Source organism: Phocoena phocoena, chromosome 8, assembly GCF_963924675.1.
Source record: "Phocoena phocoena chromosome 8, mPhoPho1.1, whole genome shotgun sequence".
Taxonomy (NCBI): Eukaryota; Metazoa; Chordata; class Mammalia; order Artiodactyla; family Phocoenidae; genus Phocoena; species Phocoena phocoena.
Window position 1 is genome coordinate 61411781 of NC_089226.1, and position 21063 is coordinate 61432843.

The window sequence follows — 21063 nt, forward strand, 5'->3', positions numbered from 1 at the left end:
AGATGTGGATATGCTTTTACTACCCTTTTACTACCCTAAATCAGTCCTTCCATAAAGCATATTCATGAATTAACACATTAGTGAGATACACATGTCATCTTGTTGCCCTGACAGGGCTCTGGGTGTGACTCTGACTACTAGCTTCACACAATTCCAGGTGCACTGAGGCCCTGGTGAGACTTAACATTGCAATAAAACACACCTGATTTTATTTAGTACAAACTGATACATTTAAATTATATGGCGTTTTAAAAAATTCTTTACCAATAACCTTTGAGGGCAGGGGCTATGGTCCAGGCATCACCTCCACTTAAATCAACATTCTCTAGCAAAACATAGGTGCTCAATATATGCTGGCTTGCCATATGACCCAGCAATCCCACTAGTGGGCATATACCCTGAGAAAACCATAATTCAAAAAGAGTCATGTACCAAAATGTTCACTGCAGCTCTATTTACAATAGCCCGGAGATGGAAGCAATCTACGTGTCCATCATCGGATGAATGGATAAAGAAGATGTGGCACATATATACAATGGAATATTACTCAGCCATAAAAAGAAAGGAAATTGAGCTATTTGTAATGAGGTGGATAGACCTAGAGTCTGTCATACAGAGTGAAGTAAGTCAGAAAGAGAAAGACAAATACTGTATGCTAACACATATATACGGAATTTAAGAAAAAAAATGTCATGAAGAAACTTGGGGTAAGACAGGAATAAAGACACAGACCTAGTAGAGAATGGACTTGAGGATATGGGGAGGGGGAAGGGTAAGCTGTGACAAAGCGAGAGAGAGGCATGGACATATATACACTACCAAATTTAAGGTAGATAGCTAGTGGGAAGCAGCCGCATAGCACAGGGAGATCAGCTCGGTGCTTTGTGACCGCCTGGAGGGGTGGGATAGGGAGGGTGGGAGGGAGGGAGACGCAAGAGGGAAGAGATATAGGAACATATGTATATGTATAACTGATTCACTTTGTTATAAAGCAGAAACCAACACACCACTGTAAAGCAATTATACTCCAATAAAGATGTGTATATATATATATATATATATATATATATATATATATATATATATATATATATATATATATATATTTGCTGAGTTGAAGACAGGACAAAGTTTATGTCCCTAACCATTCATAGGCTCTGCCTGCCTCTCTGGGGGATCTGAGGAGTCTGATTGTGGCCACAGAGGCATGAATGGAGGCTGGAGAGGCGAGGCCCAGAACCATCACCTGCTCTGGGAAGCATACAAGTGGAAGCACTGCTAGGAGATAGTTAGAGGGGGGCTTAGAATCAATCAACCACCCTGTGGAGAAGCACGTTGTGGGCCAGTTGATAACACAAGAGCTCCTAAGGGGCATGCGTTGCTTGTCCAGCTTTTGTGCTTGTGCTAAAGATTAGGTGCCTTAGAGATGAGCCCAAGTGGGCAAGATAAACAGTGAGTGAAGAGGACAGAGCAAGCCTTAGGTGGGCAGTGAAAGGTCATTGGAATAAAGGGAAAGGAAAATGAGTGAAAGGATGATAGAAGACAAAGGAGAAAGGGCCAGAAAATTGAAATGAAGATCAGAAAAGAGTCAAGAGAAGGTCTTTCTGTGGGTCGGATGTTAAAGGAAGACGGGAAATCAGGATGTTCCTCTGGGTCCCCCAAAAATTCAGGAAAATAATTCTTCACCAATGACTAACCCCTATCCAGGCCCAAGCAGGAGTTCCTGTGCATGGAGGGTTTGGAGGGTTAAGGTGGGGCAGTTATCTGAGCCCAGAGACACCGGCCCAAACTTTTAGCCCCTTCTAGGACTTGGAGTCTTATCTCTTAGCCACAGACCTTATGGTCTCTAACCACTCCCCTCCCAAGCTTTGCAAATACAGCCCACCCCCCTACAGTGAATGAACTAGAAGAAAGGCTCTAGGAAAGGGGCAGAAAACAGTCTCTAATGTCTCAATGTGGTTCAGATGGAAGAGAACTGAACACAGGCACGTGAATTTGCAAAGCCCTTTAACCACTGGGTTTTAGTCATTTCTTTGTTAACTGGAATAAAGCCATTTTTAACAGAGGTTTTTGAAGTTAAGAAGAAAAGTGATGTTTCTGATGTGCTGACTTGTCACAACAGAGACACTCGCACAATGTTTGCATTCAAATGTATCTTCTTCCTTAAGCATTCCCCCTGTATCTATTCTCGTTATCTCATGCCTCACAACCAAATCTTAACCAAGATGAAGCATTTCCCGGTCCTTACTCAGCAGTTAGTAAGGACTCAGACATTCTTCAAAGTTTTACTTCTACCAAGGCAAAACTACCCCTCTTACAATTACACCTCACAAGTAACCCCAGCTTCACTTGACTCTTTGCTTCTATGGAGCCGCCAGCTCACTTAGATTTGTTGCACTTTCAACCACTTAATTATGGCTCAGCATGGGTAGTCCAGTTATGACCTCTCTGGATTTCTAAAAACTCACTGTTTCATGCTTCTCTATACATAAACTAGTGCAGTACTTTTGGAATCAAATGGTCTGGTTTAGAATGTCAGTTTCCACTTACTGGCTGTGTACTCTGGCAAATCATTTCATCTTTCTGTGCTTTGGTCTCTTTGGTGTGTTGGATTGTTTTAATGATGAAATGCATTAATACATGTAATGCACCTAATCGTTCCTGGCCCATAGTAAATATTATAGATGTTTTAGTTATTATTATTATTACTATTATTGTTATTATTAGACATTTTGTGAAAATGGGATTATTGGATATTCAGGAAGAGTAGAGACCTGGTCTGACCCGCCACAGAAAGCAAGGACTTTGCAAAACTTTGTTTACAAGCACAATGCTCGATAGTATGTAAGATATTCCAATGGAAAGACTTGTATTCTACTCTTACAAGGACCCTGTGAGAAAAACAGGACCTGGCGGAAGTTTTAGTCCTATTTATCACAAGATTTTTGAGGTTCCCAGAGACTGAGTGACTTAAGGTGTTATGCTTATAAACAGGAAGAACCACACTTACAGAGCTAGTGGTGGCTTTCCTCTGTAGGCCAAAGTGTTCTTGGGAGTAGAATGTTGAATTTGCACATTCTCATGAAGATTCAGGGGAACTCTTCTCTGAGGATGCTAGAAGCATCTACTCAGAAACTTTTGCCTTCCTTGTGGCCCTCACAAATCTAGTATAGACCTGTAAGAAGCCTACATCATGGGTCAGTCATGTGAACCAGATTAGACAGATGTTCATTTACCAACATTTGTTAAGTGCCTTTGAAGTAGAATCTGTGCTAGAGTGCTTGGGATATCAAAATATATATGGCTATATGACCAGGATCTAGGATTAGACATTTAGGGAGGATGAAGTTTTTAAAGGTAGGTATTCATTCATTCACAAGTATAAGCTAAGCACGCGCTTATTACCTAGCACTGCATGAGGCCAACATGACAGAAGATGATACGTACGTGCATGCGTGTGGGGTGGTAGGCACAAAATGATAATTAATAGTTAGTAGAAATCCATTAGCAGTGGTATTTTAGCAGCCACTGTGAGCCACATGCAGCACTATTAGGAGATTTACGTTCAATATTCCTCAATAAAACTCTATGAAACATATTTTTTACATCTTATTTTTACTAATAAAAAAATAAAATGTGATCATTTGAGAAAATCTTTTAAGATCATGCAACCAGTAAATAATTGAGTCTTTTAAAATTTCCGTGAATACTTTAAATAGTTCCATGATACAAATATGACATAATAGATATACTTCATACATGTTAAGCATAAAGTGAAAGACCCCTCACCATTACCTTCGTACCTTCCTTAGAGAGAATCCCTATTTACAATCCCTCTGCCCTTTTTTCAACACACGTACATACACGTGTATAAAAATACTCAAGCATACAGTCTTGTTTTTGGAGCCAGGAGCTGTGTGGGGCTGTTTCCATCATCCTACACTAAGAGCATTGTTAGCTTGTGTGCATTCTTGGGTTAACGTGAATACAGACCAAGACTCCAAAGAAGCCAACGTTTTTTTTTAAGAGTAATGACCTTGTTGTCTTTGCTGTCAACAATGGAAAGAAAAGGGACTTACTTTTAGCATCTCCCCTCGGGAAAAAGAAGTGGGGAAAGAGACCTTGGTTTCCCACCTCCAACCCTCCTTGTATGGGGTCTACAAGTTCTTCCCTCAAAGCGCCCTCTGGATGGCCCCAGCTGAGTCAGCAGTTCCATAAACCACTCCTGCCATCTTGTGGCTTGTACAGCATCTACATGCGGCTCCTGGAGAAAAACGGAGAAAATAAGAAGAAAATGCTACAGGCTACCAAACAGTGACTTAAAAGCAACCATGACAACAGTAATCATGAAGGTAGTTATTATGTATTATTCCTATCATTGACAGTCTCAGTCTTTTATAGCGAACCCTAAATTTCAGAGTTCGGATTATTAATGCTATGAGACATCAAATAGGTGAAGAACATATGTACTTCTTATACCGACTGGCCAAGACTGGAACTGCTACAGAAAAGTGAGACAGAAATACATATATTGTCTATGTAGACTAAACTAAAGTGGCCAGATCATCAGGTCAGAGTCATTTATAGAAAAAATTAAACTCAAATCCCTAGAGGAGCACTTTTCTTGATATGTTACTGTTCTATCACTGGGCGTTGAGTTTTAATGATAGAAAACATCTATTCTGCTTTATTTAGTTAGTTAATGAAAATTTATTTATTCATTCATTCATTTATTTAATGGAAAGCCCCTATATTTTAGTGAGTACTAGTTACCAAGGATCTACCACTGCATATATTCTTTGCCTCTGTGATGCTTCTATTTTAAGAGGGAAGGCAAATAAAGAAATTTTAAATGCAACAATAAATAATTACAACTTTATGTAACTGCTATGAAAGAAATGAAAGGTTGATGCAATAGAGAATAACAAAGAAAGAAGTACATCGCTGACGCAACAACTGAGGGCTCTCAGAGGAGGTACTAGAATGTGTTGGGAGAGACATGGGGGTGGAGAAAGCTTTGCCTTACCACCATTGGTCCTGGAGCTCCAGCCAATGAACACGAAGCAGGAAAAGAGCCAAATGACCATATTTCAGAAAAGTGGCTACCCAGGGGCCTGCCTTTTTCAGAGGCACTTGGTGGTCAGAATAGTGATTGAACCCTTCTTTTTGCTGGCCCTAGCTATAGACCACCATGGATATTGAAGTAAGAACCTTGTTCCGGATTTATTTCTAGTATATACAGGGCACTAGCACATGACTGTGACGTGCACACCACATTCTGATATTCTGATGTTTATTCCTCAGTTCTCATAGGCTTTTCCCAGGAACCAGGGTCTTTTATATTCGTGGTTTTTTAAAAAATAAAATACAAACATTCGAAAGAACATGTGAATATAGGATTTTAAGATTTTAATATTTTAGTAGGGAAACTGACCAAACTGTAAAAACCTGAGTTATAGCCTAGAGGTATAAAATTCCATCGTAAAGAATTAACAGAGTGACCAGAGGCAGAGGTACCTAAGTAGGTAGTGCTAACAGTACCTAAAGATGCTGACATTATAAATTGAGGGAAAAAAATAATAACTATTTCCAACGGGTGACTTTAGTGTTAATAATGGAAATACCACAGTAGATCATCAACAATTAAAGAATCCAAATTTAATTTGTTTTAGATAAAAGCCCTGGGCTTCCCCGGTGGAGCAGTGGTTGAGAGTCCACCTGCCGATGCAGGGGACGCAGGTTCGTGCCCCGGTCCGAGAAGATCCCACATGCTGCAGAGTGGCTGGGCCCATGAGCCATGGCCGCTGAGCCTGCACATCCGGAGCCTGTGCTCCACAACGGGAGAGGCCCGCGTACTGCAAAAAAAAAAAAAAAAAAAAAAAAAAAGGGTGAATATGCATTTTGTGTTAGTGTATTACTCCATAGTGTGTTTACCTGTGTGAGCCCACTGGCACATTTATTTGCTGGAAGGCATGGCTCGCCCACTTGATTCATGAATTGTAACACTTTTGCCCCAGAAGCACATGGGTATTGAGAAGCATCCATGAGTGCAAATGAGAATTTAGTCTGAGATGCTGAGAGCACCTCCTGTGTGCTATGCACACCCTGCCTCAGCACCTTTGTACATAATGGTTCTTCTGCTGAAATACTTTTCCCTCCCCTCTCGAATCTTTACCTACTTCATTCTTACCACTTTTCCGATTTTAGATTGGAGAACCTGCTCACAGAACCCTTCCCTCTCTCCACAGACTAGACCAAGCCTCTGTTACGCTATTTCACAGTTCCCCATCTTTTATAGCACTGATCATAGTTTGTGATTATATATAATTAGTACTGTTTGAATAGTTCCAGCTACCATCATACACTCATGAGGGCAGGGCCATGCCTTTTTTACTCACATTGAACTCCTAATCCCTAGCAGAATGCTGAGCACATGGTAGGTCCTCAATTTCGGAGCCAGATATTGCAAGAAAGACAAAATCCAGAGCAAGCTGGGTCCATGGCAGTGGAATCAACTATAAATCTGGCTACCAGGGACAGTAACTTTGTAAACTTGGTGAGATCAGGGAATCTTAGAACTCAGCCTGATTCTTGCTCTATTGCTATCCACTCAGAGATCAGAATCAAATCCCAAAAGTGAGAGCCCCCTGTAGGATAATGTTCAGAGGCAGTAAAAATAAGAAGCTGTGCCCACTTTTCAGTCTGCCCGATGGTAGAGAGCCCCAAAGAACACAGAATGCATGGTGGCAGCTCCTACAGGACACCAAATCTGGGGGGACCTTTGGAAGGACACCAGGAAAGCTGCAGTCTTCAACTCACCCTCCTCTGTTCCCCGTGCCTCTGAAACCTTTTGGTTTCCCATCCAAGCCCTCCCGTCCATGCAGAGACAGCTCTTACCACCTCTTCTCCTATACAAGCCCACCCCCTTTTCTCATAGCCCACAAGAGAATCAGACTCAGGCAGCAGATGACACGGGAGATTGGATGTAATTGCATCTCAAGATAGGCATTAGCGGAGCTCAGACTGGGATCCCACGATGGTACAGTGGCAGGGATGGCTGGGTCACTCACAGCACCCCTACCCTGTTCTGGCTCTCATTCTTCCCAATGATTCTGGAACAACATTGTCTCCACCGTAAAGAGCATCATAGTAAATTCGGTTCATAGTGCAGCTGCATTCAAGAATGGGGGAGTTAAGGTAGGGGATATGGGGGAAAAGCACAGAGGAAAAGATGTGGTCCGAACAACTAGGGCTCCGACAACTGCCTCAGCTTCTTCACAGCAGCATCTACGTCACCTCCGGTGGCAATGAGGGCCTGCAGATTGGCTTCAGGATTCAGAAAGCCCATGGCCCGCAATTGCTCTAGCTGTACCCGGAAGTGGTTCTCGGGCTGCAGCTGCAGGGGATTGGCACCAGCTAGGGCTTGCAACATCTGGAGGAAGGGCATGGAATGGAGGCCCAGCACCACAGAGCCTTGTGCTGAGGGAACTTCAGGACCTGGGGCTAGGGGAGGATCCGCGGGCATAAGGGCACCCTCTCGAGGCTCTGTACTTCCTGCCGTACTTCCCAGCCCTGCTAGGCAAGGCGTGAACAAAAGGAGGAGGTGAGGGGCTTCAGTAGCCAGGATCTGCAGACCCTGTTCAATCTGCAGCAAGGCATGCATGGCACGAGGGTTTGCCATGGCTGCCTGAAGGTGCAGCGGCAGTGGCAGCTGCCAGCGCATTTCGTCCTGCAACTGTGGGGCCTCATTCATTCTGGCGGGCCTCAGAGAGCTTGGGTAAGCTGGTGGCGGCAGCCAGACATGCTCAGGGCTTCCAGCGGTAACTGCCGTGGGTGAAGGTGGGGAAGGAACAAATGGGGCCTTGTTGGCAGCACACTCCAGCCTGGAGACAAGATCAGGCATGCTGGTGCCGTGGGCAGTGGAGCCATTCCCTGCACCATCTTGGCTTCCAGCTTTTCTAGCACTGCTCTCTGTGGGGTATCTCAAGGATGCGGGGCAGGAGGGCTTCCCCTTGATTGCTACTGACTCCCTGGGGAGAGGCTGGCCTGACTCAAGTTCCTGGGATGAGGGTGAAGTTGGGGGAACTTGGCTTCCTGGTGGTGGTGGTGGCTCTTGGCTTGGGCTGAGGGTAGATGCAATCCCCTGCAGATAGGTTCTCAGGGACAGGGGTCTCTCATGTAATTGCTGGAGAGAGTCATAGAGCCTTATATTACCTAGAATATTGCAAACCCTGTTTCTAAGTTCGGATGCCTCCTGGTCCCCAGGCCTCCTGCCTCTCCTACCAGCTGAGCCTGCAAATGTGGAAGCCCAGGGGTTGGGGAGAGGGTCACGATTCTCCATCCTTGAAGGTTGGCTGCTACTGGTGGTAGCACTAGCAGTAGTGGTGGTAGCAAAGGGATTGCCACCGAACTGCTCCTGCACTGCATTAAGCATTGGGTGCATGATATCTGTATACATGGTGCGGAGCACATTGTAGCCACCAGGGATGCTCTCCAGGTTTCTGAGTGCCCGGTCCTGGCTACGCATCATCTCTTGCATCGTGGCAGGTTTGCATAGAAACTCCATCGTCTGCCGCATGATTTCAGGGCTGTTGAGGATGTACCCAATCTCAGGGTTGTGCTGGATCAGCTGCTGCATATGGGGGTTGTCAAGAACCAGCTGGCGCACCAGGCCTGTGTTGGACAGCAGACCCTGGATGAAGGAGTCATCAATGATCTGAGCCACAAACTCAGGCACAGACACATGCTGCCACATCAGCGAGCTTGGCGGGTCGGGGAAACTACCAGAGGTCAGGCCTAGCCCATTGAGGCCTGTGAGGACACCTAAGCTCACAGGGGATTGGCACCAGCTAGGGCTGGTGGGTAGCCTGTCTGCTGGGTAAATGGAGCTTGGCTGAGGGAGTGATCCAAGGCTTGGGGCTGGGATAGGGACCGAAGCAGCTGGGCACTCAGTGCCCACAGTACGGCGCTGCATCTTGATGACCAGGTGGACAGTGAGGCCATCTCGGACCCCACACTGTGCCAGTGAGTCAGGGTCCTTGAGGATTTTACCAGCAAATATTAGGATCAGCTGATCAGGGTGGGCCTTAAAGCGCTGGGATATCTCTTCCTTCAGCTGCTGGATGGTGCAAGTGTCTGTAACTGAGAAATCCTCCTTGTCCTTGGGCGTCTTCACTGTCACCTTGATGAGGTGAGGATCCTGGACCAGCACCGGGCTGCCCTGCGGCAGGGCCTCTCCACTTTTGGCCATGGTGGGCAGCAGGAGGCCCAGGTCTGTAGGAACACAGCTAGGGGGATGGGGATGGGAGACCAAGATTAGCCTTTTGGGCAGTGGTGAAAGTAGGAAAGGTGAGCAGGAAGAGGATCTGGGATCTCAGGGTGGGGGGACTGCAGGGTCCACATGGAAGGGGTTATGACGTCCCTGGGATAGGATGCTTTGGGAAGATTTTGGGTTTGAGAGATGTCGGGGGTCATGGGAGGGAAACCGGAGGCCCTGGGAAAGAGGTCTACAGTTGATGAGTGAAGGGGCAAGGGCAGCATGAAGGGCCCAGTTTGGGGAAACATACCAATCAGCTGTGGCCCCGTCCTTCCTCTTATACAAGGCTCGAAACTTCCCTCATCTTGCTGAACAACCACCACTGAAGCCTTCTCAGCCGGAACTCACTCCATCAGGTCTCCTCTGTGACCTCAGCGCCGACATCACAGCCTCATACAATGGACTTCTGAGACTTCTCCAAGGTGTTCTGAATCCCTGGGGGCTTCATCTCCACCCCCCCCCAACCCTTCAACTCTTCTATTTCCTTTGTCTCAATTGCCTTCTTCATAGTGAGGGGCCTGGGCTGACACTTCCTTCTCAAGCCAAGAGTTTTGCTTTCACACAGCTGTTTTGTGGTATGTGGAGACTCAGACTGGGATTGGACAATTAAGAAAAGCTCCTTAATCCCTTGTGTGCCCATGAAAACCCAAATTCAGCTACCTGCCAGTTGAGCCACTTCCTGGCATCCTATGTTCCTGTTTCCTCTCTGATTCAACATTAGCCATGAATTCTTTATTTATATTTCAACATATTGACTTTCTAATGGGTAGGATCTAGAGTATGAAAGAGAGGTTCAGGATGAAATAAACTTTTTATTTTTTTTCCCATTATTATTATCCCCCAGAAAAATTCAAAGAATGGATTGGCTATTTGTTGAGGTAAAAAAATGACCAGGAAAGAAGGTTGTTAAATGGAAAACTGAGTTCAGTTTTACGTATATTTAAGATGTCTATTTCACATCCAAATAAAAGTGTAGGAAGGTAGTTCAACATTGTGAGTCTAGAGTTCATCAACATCAACAGAGTATTTAGAATTGTGCAATTAGTGAGCATAGTAAAAGGATAGAGGTAAGAAAAAAACTGAGTCATGGATAGTACAATATTTAGAAGTCTGGAGGATTAGATGAATTCAGCAAGGGAAATTGAGAAGAAATAAAACATTAAGTCAGAAAAAGAAGTTAGAGAGAGAAAGAAGCCAAATGAAGAAGGAGAAGAGTTTCAAAAAAAGGAGAGAGTAACCAACTGTGTCAAGTGATCCTGGTAGGTCAGTAAGATGAGGACGGAGAACTGATCACTGGATTTGAACAAGAGAGACAGGTTAGATTGAGGGCCATGATGAGGCTAATTTGGAAAAGTGGTGAGGACAGAAAACCTAATTGGTGTGGGTTTAAAAGTAAATGCATAGGGGTCTTCCCTGGTGGCGCGGTGGTTGAGAGTCCGCCTGCCGATGCAGGGGACACGGGTTCGTGCCCCAGTCCGGGAAGATCCCACGTGCCGTGGAGTGGCTGGGCCCGTGAGCCATGGCCGCTGAGCCTGCGCGTCCGGAGCCTGTGCCCCTCAACGGGAGAGGCCACAACAGTGAGAGGCCCGCGTACCGCAAAAATAAATAAATAAGAAGCAGGCTCACAGATATAGAGAACAAACTAGTGGTTAGCAGTGAGGAGAGGAGGGAAGAGGCAATATAGTGGTGAGGGAGTGGGAGGTACAAGCTATTGGGTGTAAGAGGCTGCAAGGATATATCATACGGCACGGGGAATACAGCCGATATTTTGTAATAACTGTAAATGAAGTGTAACCTTTAAAAATTGTATAAAAAATGATTCGCTTCCCAGGTGGGAAGAGAGGTGAGCTGTTCCCTTAAGGGCAGGAGAGGAGGGCAGTAGGGGTGCGGGCAGCCGTAGACTCCCATTGTTTGCTGGATAAGGATATTTATGACTCAGCTGTTCAAGTTATAGTTAAAGAACGTTATGTGCAAAAAAAAAAGACTAGGTTCTTAAACCTTCTTCCTTCTCCAATAATGAACTTATGTAGAAAGTGATTTCTAATCTAGAGATAACCAACCATACAGCAAGGCCAGGGACCCCCAGGATTAGCACTAAGAGGAAGCCTGTGATGGCCACGTGCCTCAGATTCCTAATGTGACAAGGCCAAAACTCATGTTCCACTTTATCCCTAGACTCACTTTTACCACATTCTTAGGCCCAGCTCACCATACCTTCCACCTCCCAGGTCAACACTTAGTGTCTCCTGTTAATGCTTTTTCCAAAGAGAAACCAGGTCTTCTGTTCTTTCTGACCTTCCCTTGTCTAAAAGTAAAATCAGTTTTTTATAGCAACTCAAACCCTCCCCTACAGTGTCTCCATAGTTCATATGGTCTGGGCTCTGGGAACACAGTACAGAGTTCAGACAGTGGCCCACAGACCAGCCCCTTATATGCCGAGTATCTGTGTTCTCAGTCATCATTTTCACTCGATTCTCTTATCCACTGGGGACATGGAACTCACCTATTGCCAAGAGTAGAGATCTGATTAGGTTGTGCAGCCTCTGTGTCAAAAATCCCTCTTCTGTGCTGCTCACGTACTCAAACAATACGTGGCGTCAGCACCCTGAAATCGTATACTTTGAATCACAGCTCTTCCAGCTTGTGTGAAGTCATGTTTTCTTCATACATATGTGAGGAGAGATCTCCTCTATTTTTTTTTTTTGCGGTACGCGGGCCTCTCACTGTTGTGGCCTCTCCCGTTGCAGAGCACAAGCTCCAGGCGCGCAGGCTCAGTGGCCACGGCTCACGGGCCCAGCCACTTCGCGGCATGCGGGATCCTCCCGGACCGGGGCACGAACCCGCGTCCCCTGCATCAGCAGGCGGACTCTCAACCACTGCGCCACCAGGGAAGCCCGCAAATGCAATTCTTGATTGTATTCTGTTTAAATAAAGCAGGAATAGAAGATAACGTATAATTGGGAAAACTTAAACACGAACTAGGTATTATATGATATAAAGTAATTAGTGTTGATTTTATTAAATGTGATTATGATATTATGATATACACACACACACACACACACACACACACACACAGGTGCCCAGAGTATTTCAATAAAATATTGGCACAGAGTATATGCAGTGGAGCCTCAAAACTGGCATTTTAATTCCAGTTCCATAATTTACTGTGTGAACTTGGGCAAGCTTACTTGAACTAAATGATCCTTGGATTCCTCATTTTTGAAAAGGGCCTAATATCTCTAATTCTTAGTTATTTTTTAAGACAAAACAAGACATGCCCCCCAAACCACTCCTTAGTTCAGTGTCTGAAATGTAGTAAGCATATAATAAGATTTACTTCCTTTTATTAGATAATATTTTATATCATCTGTATTCTCACCAGCAGTCAGACCACACAGTGAAGAAGAGGACAGAAATAGACAGGTGTATTAAAAACTTACAAGAGTATCCACACACTTAAAGCCACTCCTCAAGTTAGGGCTATGGGTCCTTGTCCCATGTCTGACAGAAATTGCCTGAACAAAACTTACCATGGCCATTCTTACCCAGCTGTATAACTGTTAACCTGTTCTCATCATTTGGAGCGTATATCCAAGTACAGGAGACCATGACCTCAGCTTAAAAATGGGAGTTGCTCAGGAAAGAAAGTTGTAGTTCTCAATCCATGGCTCCTGGGAAATGGAACCCTGAGCTTTTCATTGCCTCCTCCTTTTTCTCCAAATCGTAGTCCCAACCAAACTCTTCAAATAGCCAGCACTCACCTAGTTGGTTATTGGGCCACATGGAAAGCAGAAAAATTATGGTGAAAGACACACAGAAAATCTGCAAGATGAGCAGGCACGCCAACCAAAGAAATAAGGGGAAGGGGAAGGAAAGGACTGATAGGTTGATTCCCTGCTCAGTTATTGATTTTTTTCTGAACCTTTTTCCACGGAGAAGAGGTAAATAGTTAGGGCCTGAGGGACCCTAACACGCTCTCTTCTCACTCTCAAGGGAAGAGTATAAAGAAGATTATATTAACTGCCTAGGCCTGTAAGCTAACACTGCCTCATGGTATACTTTTGTTTTACATTTGCATGTAAGCTCTGTGCTTGCTTGTGTGTGCCCACCTCTCAGACTACCTAGGTTTCGAGGTCATGCCCTCACTTACCAGATAAAGGACTTTGAACAAGGAACTTAATATCTATAAAAAGGTGATAATATAGTTCCTACTTCTCAAAATTATGTAAGGATTGACAAATTAGGACAAAAAAAGTGGGGCAGTGCCTGTGAAAATTCTTAACACATTGGTGGACTCACAGTGGACCTGTTGGAATAATGAGATGGCCCAGTACTCTAATACTGCCTTTCAGAGTTAAGCCCCAGGATCCGCATTCATAAACTCTACAATGGATTTTGTGCCTTTTACATTCCCCTGGAGGACCCATATATATGTGGATGAGAGTATAAAAAAATGGAGAACAGGAAAGTTATTCTGCTATTGATCCCATCTAGAGTATTTTTTTTTTTTTTTTGCGGTACACGGGCCTCTCACTGTTGTGGCCTCCCCCATCGTGGAGCACAGGCTCCGGACGCGCAGGCTCAGCAGCCATGGCTCACGGGCCCAGACGCTCTGCGGCATATGGGATCTTCCTGGACCGGGGCATGAACCCGTGTCCCCTGCATCGGCAGGCGGACTCTCAACCACTGCGCCACCAGGGAAGCCCAAATCTTCCCTTTTTTATGTAAGAAACACCGCAAGGGAGCCTTTCCTTGTGGATTGAGGGTTAAGAATCTGAGAGGGAGATTGAATAAAGGAGGTATAATCAAGCAGGTATGACATAGCTTATATAAAAAAAGTATCCAGGGGTTTGAAATATTTCTTCTCATGGAGTCCCTATCACTCTTTCAAGTCTCCATCTCAGCCCTCCCCTATCATTATCTAAAGAGTTATTCTCAAGTATCTCTGAGAATGCCCAAATGAATGATGGCTTTACCTTTCAATTTGACAAATTTCCAAAGAATTGAAATTGAAAGAACAGTAAGAAGAAAAAGCTAGAACAGTTCCTTCCCCATCCCACTTGCACTTTTCAAAGCCTCACAGCCCTCAATCTCATTAATTTAAACTTTAGCCCTAGAACAAACATCAAAAGACTTCAGATAATACTTTTCTGTGTGTGAGTTTCCAGGTGTCACAGCCTATTGATGGTCACCATCCTTTATTTATGCTAGTTTTATTAATGAGAAAGTTTATTAAAAAATGTATTTGCCTATCTATGTCCATATCAATTATGATTTGAATTAAACAAACCTAAGATGTCTGTTCCATCTTAGCAAATTTTGGTAACTGCTTCTACCTCACCTCATATTCTTCCCTTTGGTCCTTAACCCTTCGGTCTGAATAGCCTTGAATAAGTTGAGAGACTCAAAGTGCTGCAAGTCCGTGGGAGTGAGAGACTGGGGAAGGATGAAAATGAGAGACATGCTCATTTTTGGAGAAGTGGTGAATAGAACTGAAGTTCAGAATAAGCAAGGATCATCTACATCAGTACTGAAGTCATCAAGGATCATGATAAGAGAATAATTATGGAGAGAAGAGGAAAGGAGAAGAGAGGAGGGGAGGGGAGGGGAGGGGAGGGGAGAGAAGAGAGATAAAGACAAAGATTCAGAAGCAGAAGCAGATGCCACCTGCGAAAGAAGGAAAAAACAGGAATTAGTAGGTAACAGGAATATGGACAATTAGTGAGAAGTGTAGTATGATAAAGTGACATAAAGATGCTAGGGTTTTATATTTTAATAGAAGGAAGGGATTAGTGATAAGGTGCAGGGGTGACCTCCAGGCCAGGAGATCTGAGAAGTGTGGGAGAGAATGAACAAGTGTACTATGGAGAGACAGGTTTCAGTTAGCCAAGAAAGTAAAGAGAGGGGCTTCCCTGTTGGCGCAGTGGTTGGGAGTCCGCCTGCCGATGCAGGGGGCGCAGGTTTGTGCCCCGGTCCGGGAGGATCCCACGTGCCGCGGAGCTGCTGGGCCCGTGGGCCATGGCCGCTGGGCCTGCGCGTCCGGAACCTGTGCTCTGCAACGGGAGGGGCCATAACGGTGAGAGGCCCGCGTACCGCAAAAAAAAGAAAGTAAAGAGAACGCTCCAAGGAGAAGTTGATAATACAGGGAATTTTGCTGATGGCTGACTATGAGTCACAGGTTACTCAGTAAAGGATTTCAAAAGTTGGAGACGGATGATATATGGAATCAAAACTAGGGATATCCGGAGCCTTATGGAGATGAGGATCTGAGTGATGACCTTGAATCATGAGCTTCTTGCATCTGACAAAACAGGGATAAGATACATAATAGCATAGTTCCCAATGGTCTCAAAGCAGTGAGTGGTGGGGAGTATTATGAGGAGGGAGGTGTGAGAATGGAGATGTGGAGGCTGGGGGAGGGGCTGGTCTTCTCTGGAGTAGGGGAGCAGTCTCGATTCCTGGGGCATCACCCCAACATTCCAGTCCCCTTTTGGACGAGATGGACTTCACCTATTCTCGACAAGGCAGTCAGGTTTTCCCAGGCTCTTTTATGCCTTCGCTACACAATGTTAGACTCCATAACTTTTAGAGTGCTTATAAACATATTTGGATCCTAAAAACAATATGGACCTAATGACTCCTTAATATAGGGGGGAGAGTAAGCTACAAAACCAAAATTAATCAATGCTTAACTCACTATTAACCACACTTCAATAATGCTTCAATTCAACTCTCCTAATTACTTTTAATAGGTGGGATGTAGGCGTGTTTTTTTTGTTTTAAATTGTGATGGAAAAGCAAAGATCACTGAGGCTGAGACCTCAATATCACTATCTATTGGCCTCTGGTATTATTAAAGCCTGTTGTACTTGCTGTTCTTTAAAATCCTGACACAGTTCTTTCTTGCTCAGGACACACATTTCTTCCTCTTCCCACTTTCTGATTGGTGCTGCAGAGTTCTAGACTTGGAATGACTGAATGTATTTGAATTGGCTCTATAGGAGGTGTTTCTGGCTCCTCCTGTTGCTTCAAGATACTTCCCCACCCCCAGAAGCTTTCCTTACTTTCTGTCCTTTTCTGCATGTGCAAGTATAGGTGAGTGAAGCCAGGCAGCCTTCATCTTCCCTTCAGAGGGTTTCACCTCACCCACCAGACTTCAGCAGTTGGCTGGGGTTGGGTAGAGACATGTAGGGAATTTTGCAGATTTAAAGTGTAATCCAAGCTTGGGGAGAAACATAGAAAAGCTGATCTCGGGCCATGAAGTGGCTGTGCAAAGGCCATTGTCCAGCAGACCCTGACCCAGAAAGCTGAATGAGATGGGAGGGGGAGGCCTGAAGCCTTGGATAAAGGGATTAATCCCTTGGATAAAGGAATTCAGCCATGAGATAAGAAGAGATTGAGAGGCCAGCAGCCCACATTTCTTTCTGCTGCAGGAGGTAAGTCCAGTTTCTTTTCTCCCTTTTTTAAAATTTAAATTAGCACTTTATTGAAATACAATTTATATACCATACAATTCACCTATTTCAAGTGTATGATTCAATATTTTTGGTATTATATTCATAGATCTGCCACTATCACAATTCATTTTAGAACATTACCATTACTCCCCTGCCCCCAAAAAAATGTATCCCCTTAGCAATCATTCACATTTTTCTCTCATCCCACCCCCAGCCCTAGGCAACCACTAATCTACTTTCTCTCTTTATAGATTTACCAGTTCTGGACATTTGAAATAAATGGAATCATACAATGTGTGATCTTTTGTGATTGATTCCTTTCATTTTGCATGTTTTCAAGGTTCATGCATGTTGCCGCGTGTATCAGTACTTCATTCCTTTTGATAGCTGAATAATATGCCACGGTAAGGATATACCACATTTTGTTTATCCATTCATAAGTAGAAGGACATTTAAATTATTTCTACTTTGCAGCTGTTATAAATAATGCTTCTATGAACGTTCATGTGCAAGTATTTGTAGAATTATGTTTTAATTTCTCTTGGGTTTATACCTAGGAGTAGAAATGCTGAGTCATACGGTAACTACGTTTACCTGTCTGAGGAACATGCCAGGCTGTTTTCCAAAGTGACTATACCAAATTACATTTCTACTTGCATGTATGAAACTCCCAATTTCTTCATATACTCTATAACATTTGTTGTTATTAATATTTTTTTTTAAATTCTAGCCCTCTTAGTGGGTGTGAAATGGTAGCTTACTGTGGTTTTGATTTATATTTCCCTATGGCTAATGATGGTAAGTACAGTTTCCTGCCATGTCCCAATTAGCCCTCATTTATACCCCTGGGAATGGGACTAGAAATCCAATGTTAGAAAGATTAATTAATGAATAAAATATGTTAAAGTGAATCCAATTCATTTAGAATGGCAGACGCCTCATATTTAGACTTCTGTTTTATTTTTCTTGGAGCTCATGCTTCAGCTATAATCTCTTAAAGAAGATGATAATCTCTGCCATTTTATTTTCCTGGGTTGTCATGAAAATTGAATAATGGCTTGAAAGTCTTTGGTGAAATTAAATGTACTACACAAACATGAAGAAAGAAATTGTAGAGAGTTTGTTCACAGAAATGGGCTTTCCAGCGACCTACCAAACTGGACATTTGCACAGCAAAAAGCAGTGTCTCTGGGCTTGTTCAACGAAGTGCAGACCTGAAATTGCCATTTCCCTGTGCGTGTTCCAAGTACGTTTCCTGGTTTATACTGGAGATACTGGAGGACTACAAGAGAGGATGTGGTTGACTGCCTAAGAATGAAGGTAGCTCCTGATCCCAGCCTCTTTCCTACCTAAAAAGAGATGCCCCTTTGTCCACTATCTTGTAGGTCTGACTCAGGAGATAATTGATATATTATAATAACACACTATTATATCAGATGCCAGTCTGTCCTAGTTTTACTTCTTGAAGACTTTGGATATAATAAGTGCAGAACATCTTGCTGAAGTGCAGTACAACTCTCAGTACCTAGAGTTCAATTTGTCTTGAGTCTTTCCTACAGTTCAAAGGAACAGACTCTTTGCCTCCTCAACTAAAGCCAAGGCTTCATAGAGGACACGAAGGTGAGTATAGAAAGAGCTAAAAGAAGTCAGAGAAGGACAATCTAACCTGACATTATCCCCACAGGAGAGGCTTTTGAGTGACTAAGTATGGAAAAACTCTAGAAATTCCATGATCTAGGGTATGGGTATTACATGGCCTGAGGGCAAGACTTGAGTTCTTCCTTCTACAGTGATGGAAAGCATGGGTCATAATGCTACAACTCCCAGAATTGATTCAGAATTTGAAGAGGCAAGTGAGTCAAAACACTCCCAGTGATGAGATTGACAGGCAGAATATGGCTCAGACTGCAATTTCTGTAGCACAACAACCAAGTTTTCAGTAATAAAAGTAATGTGAGGACACAGGAAGAGAATCACCAATCCTGAGACTCTTTTTACTCCATATCCCCCACTGACTTTGAGAACTTGCCAAACTCTCTTACCGTAGACACGTGCCCATTCCTGCTGATCACGAATCCTTAATACCCAGATCAGTGACCCATATCTGCTAACTGCTCAATATCCCATCTTCCCTACACTATGATTCCCATAAGGGCTCATACCACAGTTCACCAGACAAAGTGACTGACACCCCCCACCCCACCCCCATCCATATATTCTTTTCTGGGACACTTTTCCCTCCTGTGGGAGAAAAGAAAAACAGTTTCAGTCCAGAAGTCATAAAACACTGCCCGCTTTTAGAAAGGCTTAGTATTGCCGTCATAAAAACAAGATCAGGGTCCAGGGAGGTTATTCTAGTGAACCAACTGGGGGTCATGAGAAGATACGAAAATAAGAACTCCAGGGTCTACAGCCAGAGAGACTTGCTGGAGATAAAGAGGAGTCTGTATTACTTTCTTTTGGTGATCTGATCCCTGAAAAGGAAGTCATATACTTTCTTCCTTCCACAAGCCAATTCTAAATAATTAGTACATTCTGTGTATTGTTCTACACTCTAGATATACACATATGAATACAGAAATGATCCCTGGCCTTAAAGAGTTCAGAGTGTTATTCTCCAGCCTCTTGTTTCCTATCATTCCATATATACTCCTTAGGGCTATAATTGTATCCCGTGGCTTTAATCCTCGCATAGTGTGTTGACTCACAAATCTAGAGTAAAATATAGTAGCTACAGCTTACTTGGGATCCAGAATTTATTAATCTCATGTGAATGATATCCAGAAAGTGCTAACTTGGTTTAAAAAACAACAACAACAAATGTGCATTTTTTTTTCCCTCAGCAAATTGCTTTATCTCCATAATTCCCCACCTTGGTGAAGAGCCTCACCATCTTTCCAATAGCTTAATGCAAAAATCAATCTTAGAAGTTTGGGATTAAAATATACACACTACTCTATATAAAGTAGATAACCAACAAGAATTTACTGTATAGCACAGGGAACTATACTCAATATCTTGTAATAATGTATAATGGAAGAGAATATAAAAAAAGAATATATATATGTATTATATATAATATATATATTATATATATATATACATATGGTTGAATAGGTTTACTGTACACCTGAAACTAACACAACATTGTAAATCAACTATATTTCAATAAAAAAATTTTAAAAAGAAAAAAAATCAATCTTAGATTCCTCCTTCTTCCTTCCTCCAATATGCTGCTGTCACAGCCTAATCATTCCGTCTTAGCAACTTGTTTCATCAGTTCCTTCATATTCTCACTCTACTGCCTTAGTCTTTATAGTTTCATCTGGACTGTTTCAATAGTCATTGAATGGATCTCCCTGATTTCAGCATTGTGCACTTCCAAGCCTCCAACTACCCGGTCACCCAACAGATCTACCCAAAATACAAATTACTGCATCTTCCATTGCCTGTAAAAGAATAAAATCGAACGTCATGGAATAGCTATTGATTGATGGAAAGTAGATGAGCAGGTACATTACACAACAACAGCTATTCAGTACCTGATCTGCCAGTTAATTTTAGGCAAACAAATGTAAATTGAGTTTCTCAGAGTTTCTTTGTAAAGACCATGTTCCATTTTTCACAAACTTCTCTGTGATAAGCTGAATTTCAAGTGCAAAAACTGAATCTGTAAAAGCAAATGAAGATACATTTAAGGGGTGAGGGAGCGTGGATTGGGCTTGAATAAGGTAGGGGTTCAAAAGTGTGTGGTGGGGTGAAGGAAATAAGAAAGATAAAGGAAAACTTGTTAGGAGAACTTGAAAATAAAAAGATATTCTAAAAACCGCAGCGTAACTTTTGACTTGGAATTTTGGAGTCGCTGGTCTCTTAAGAGAAGTACAGGGGGCTTCCCTGGTGGCACAGTGGTTGAGAGTCTGCCTGCCGATGCTGGGGACACGGGTTCGTGCCCCGGTCTGGGAAGATCCCACATACCGCGGAGCGGCTGAGCCTGCGCGTCCGGAGCCTGTGCTCCGCAACAGTGAGAGGCCCGCGTACCGCGAAAAAAAAAAAAAAGAGAAGTACAAATCAGAAAAGAAATGCAAGTTGTATTGAATGGAATTGATTACCAACTCTTTGATTTATTCATCCTCATGTTTAAAAAACCTTTTGATGAAATGAATTTTGAGCTAATTCTTGTGCTAGATACCAAACTTCTTTTGAATCTTTTCCTTCCCAGACCTAGATACTGGTCTTCTCTAATATCAAGGCTCCCTTGAGCTTTTGCCTTGGCTTTTTGCTCTGTTC

At 43.4% G+C, this 21063-nt stretch overlaps 1 protein-coding gene across 1 annotated transcript; it reads right to left on the minus strand.

Annotated features, from left to right (window-relative positions):
* Positions 1-6967: 6967 nt before the first annotated feature.
* UBQLN3 (ubiquilin 3) lies at positions 6968-9626 on the minus strand. Its single transcript, XM_065882299.1, has 2 exons — positions 9567-9626; positions 6968-9287 (listed from the first exon to the last, which is right to left on the minus strand). Exon 2 carries the CDS (start codon positions 9248-9250, stop codon positions 7247-7249), a length of 2004 nt encoding a protein of 667 aa, XP_065738371.1. The 5' UTR covers positions 9251-9287; positions 9567-9626; the 3' UTR covers positions 6968-7246.
* Positions 9627-21063: the final 11437 nt, after the last annotated feature.

Bases quoted from the DNA above. Each gene is read 5' to 3' on its own strand.
- UBQLN3 (XM_065882299.1), bottom strand. From the start codon at position 9,250: ATGGCCAAAAGTGGAGAGGCCCTGCCGCAGGGCAGCCCGGTGCTGGTC.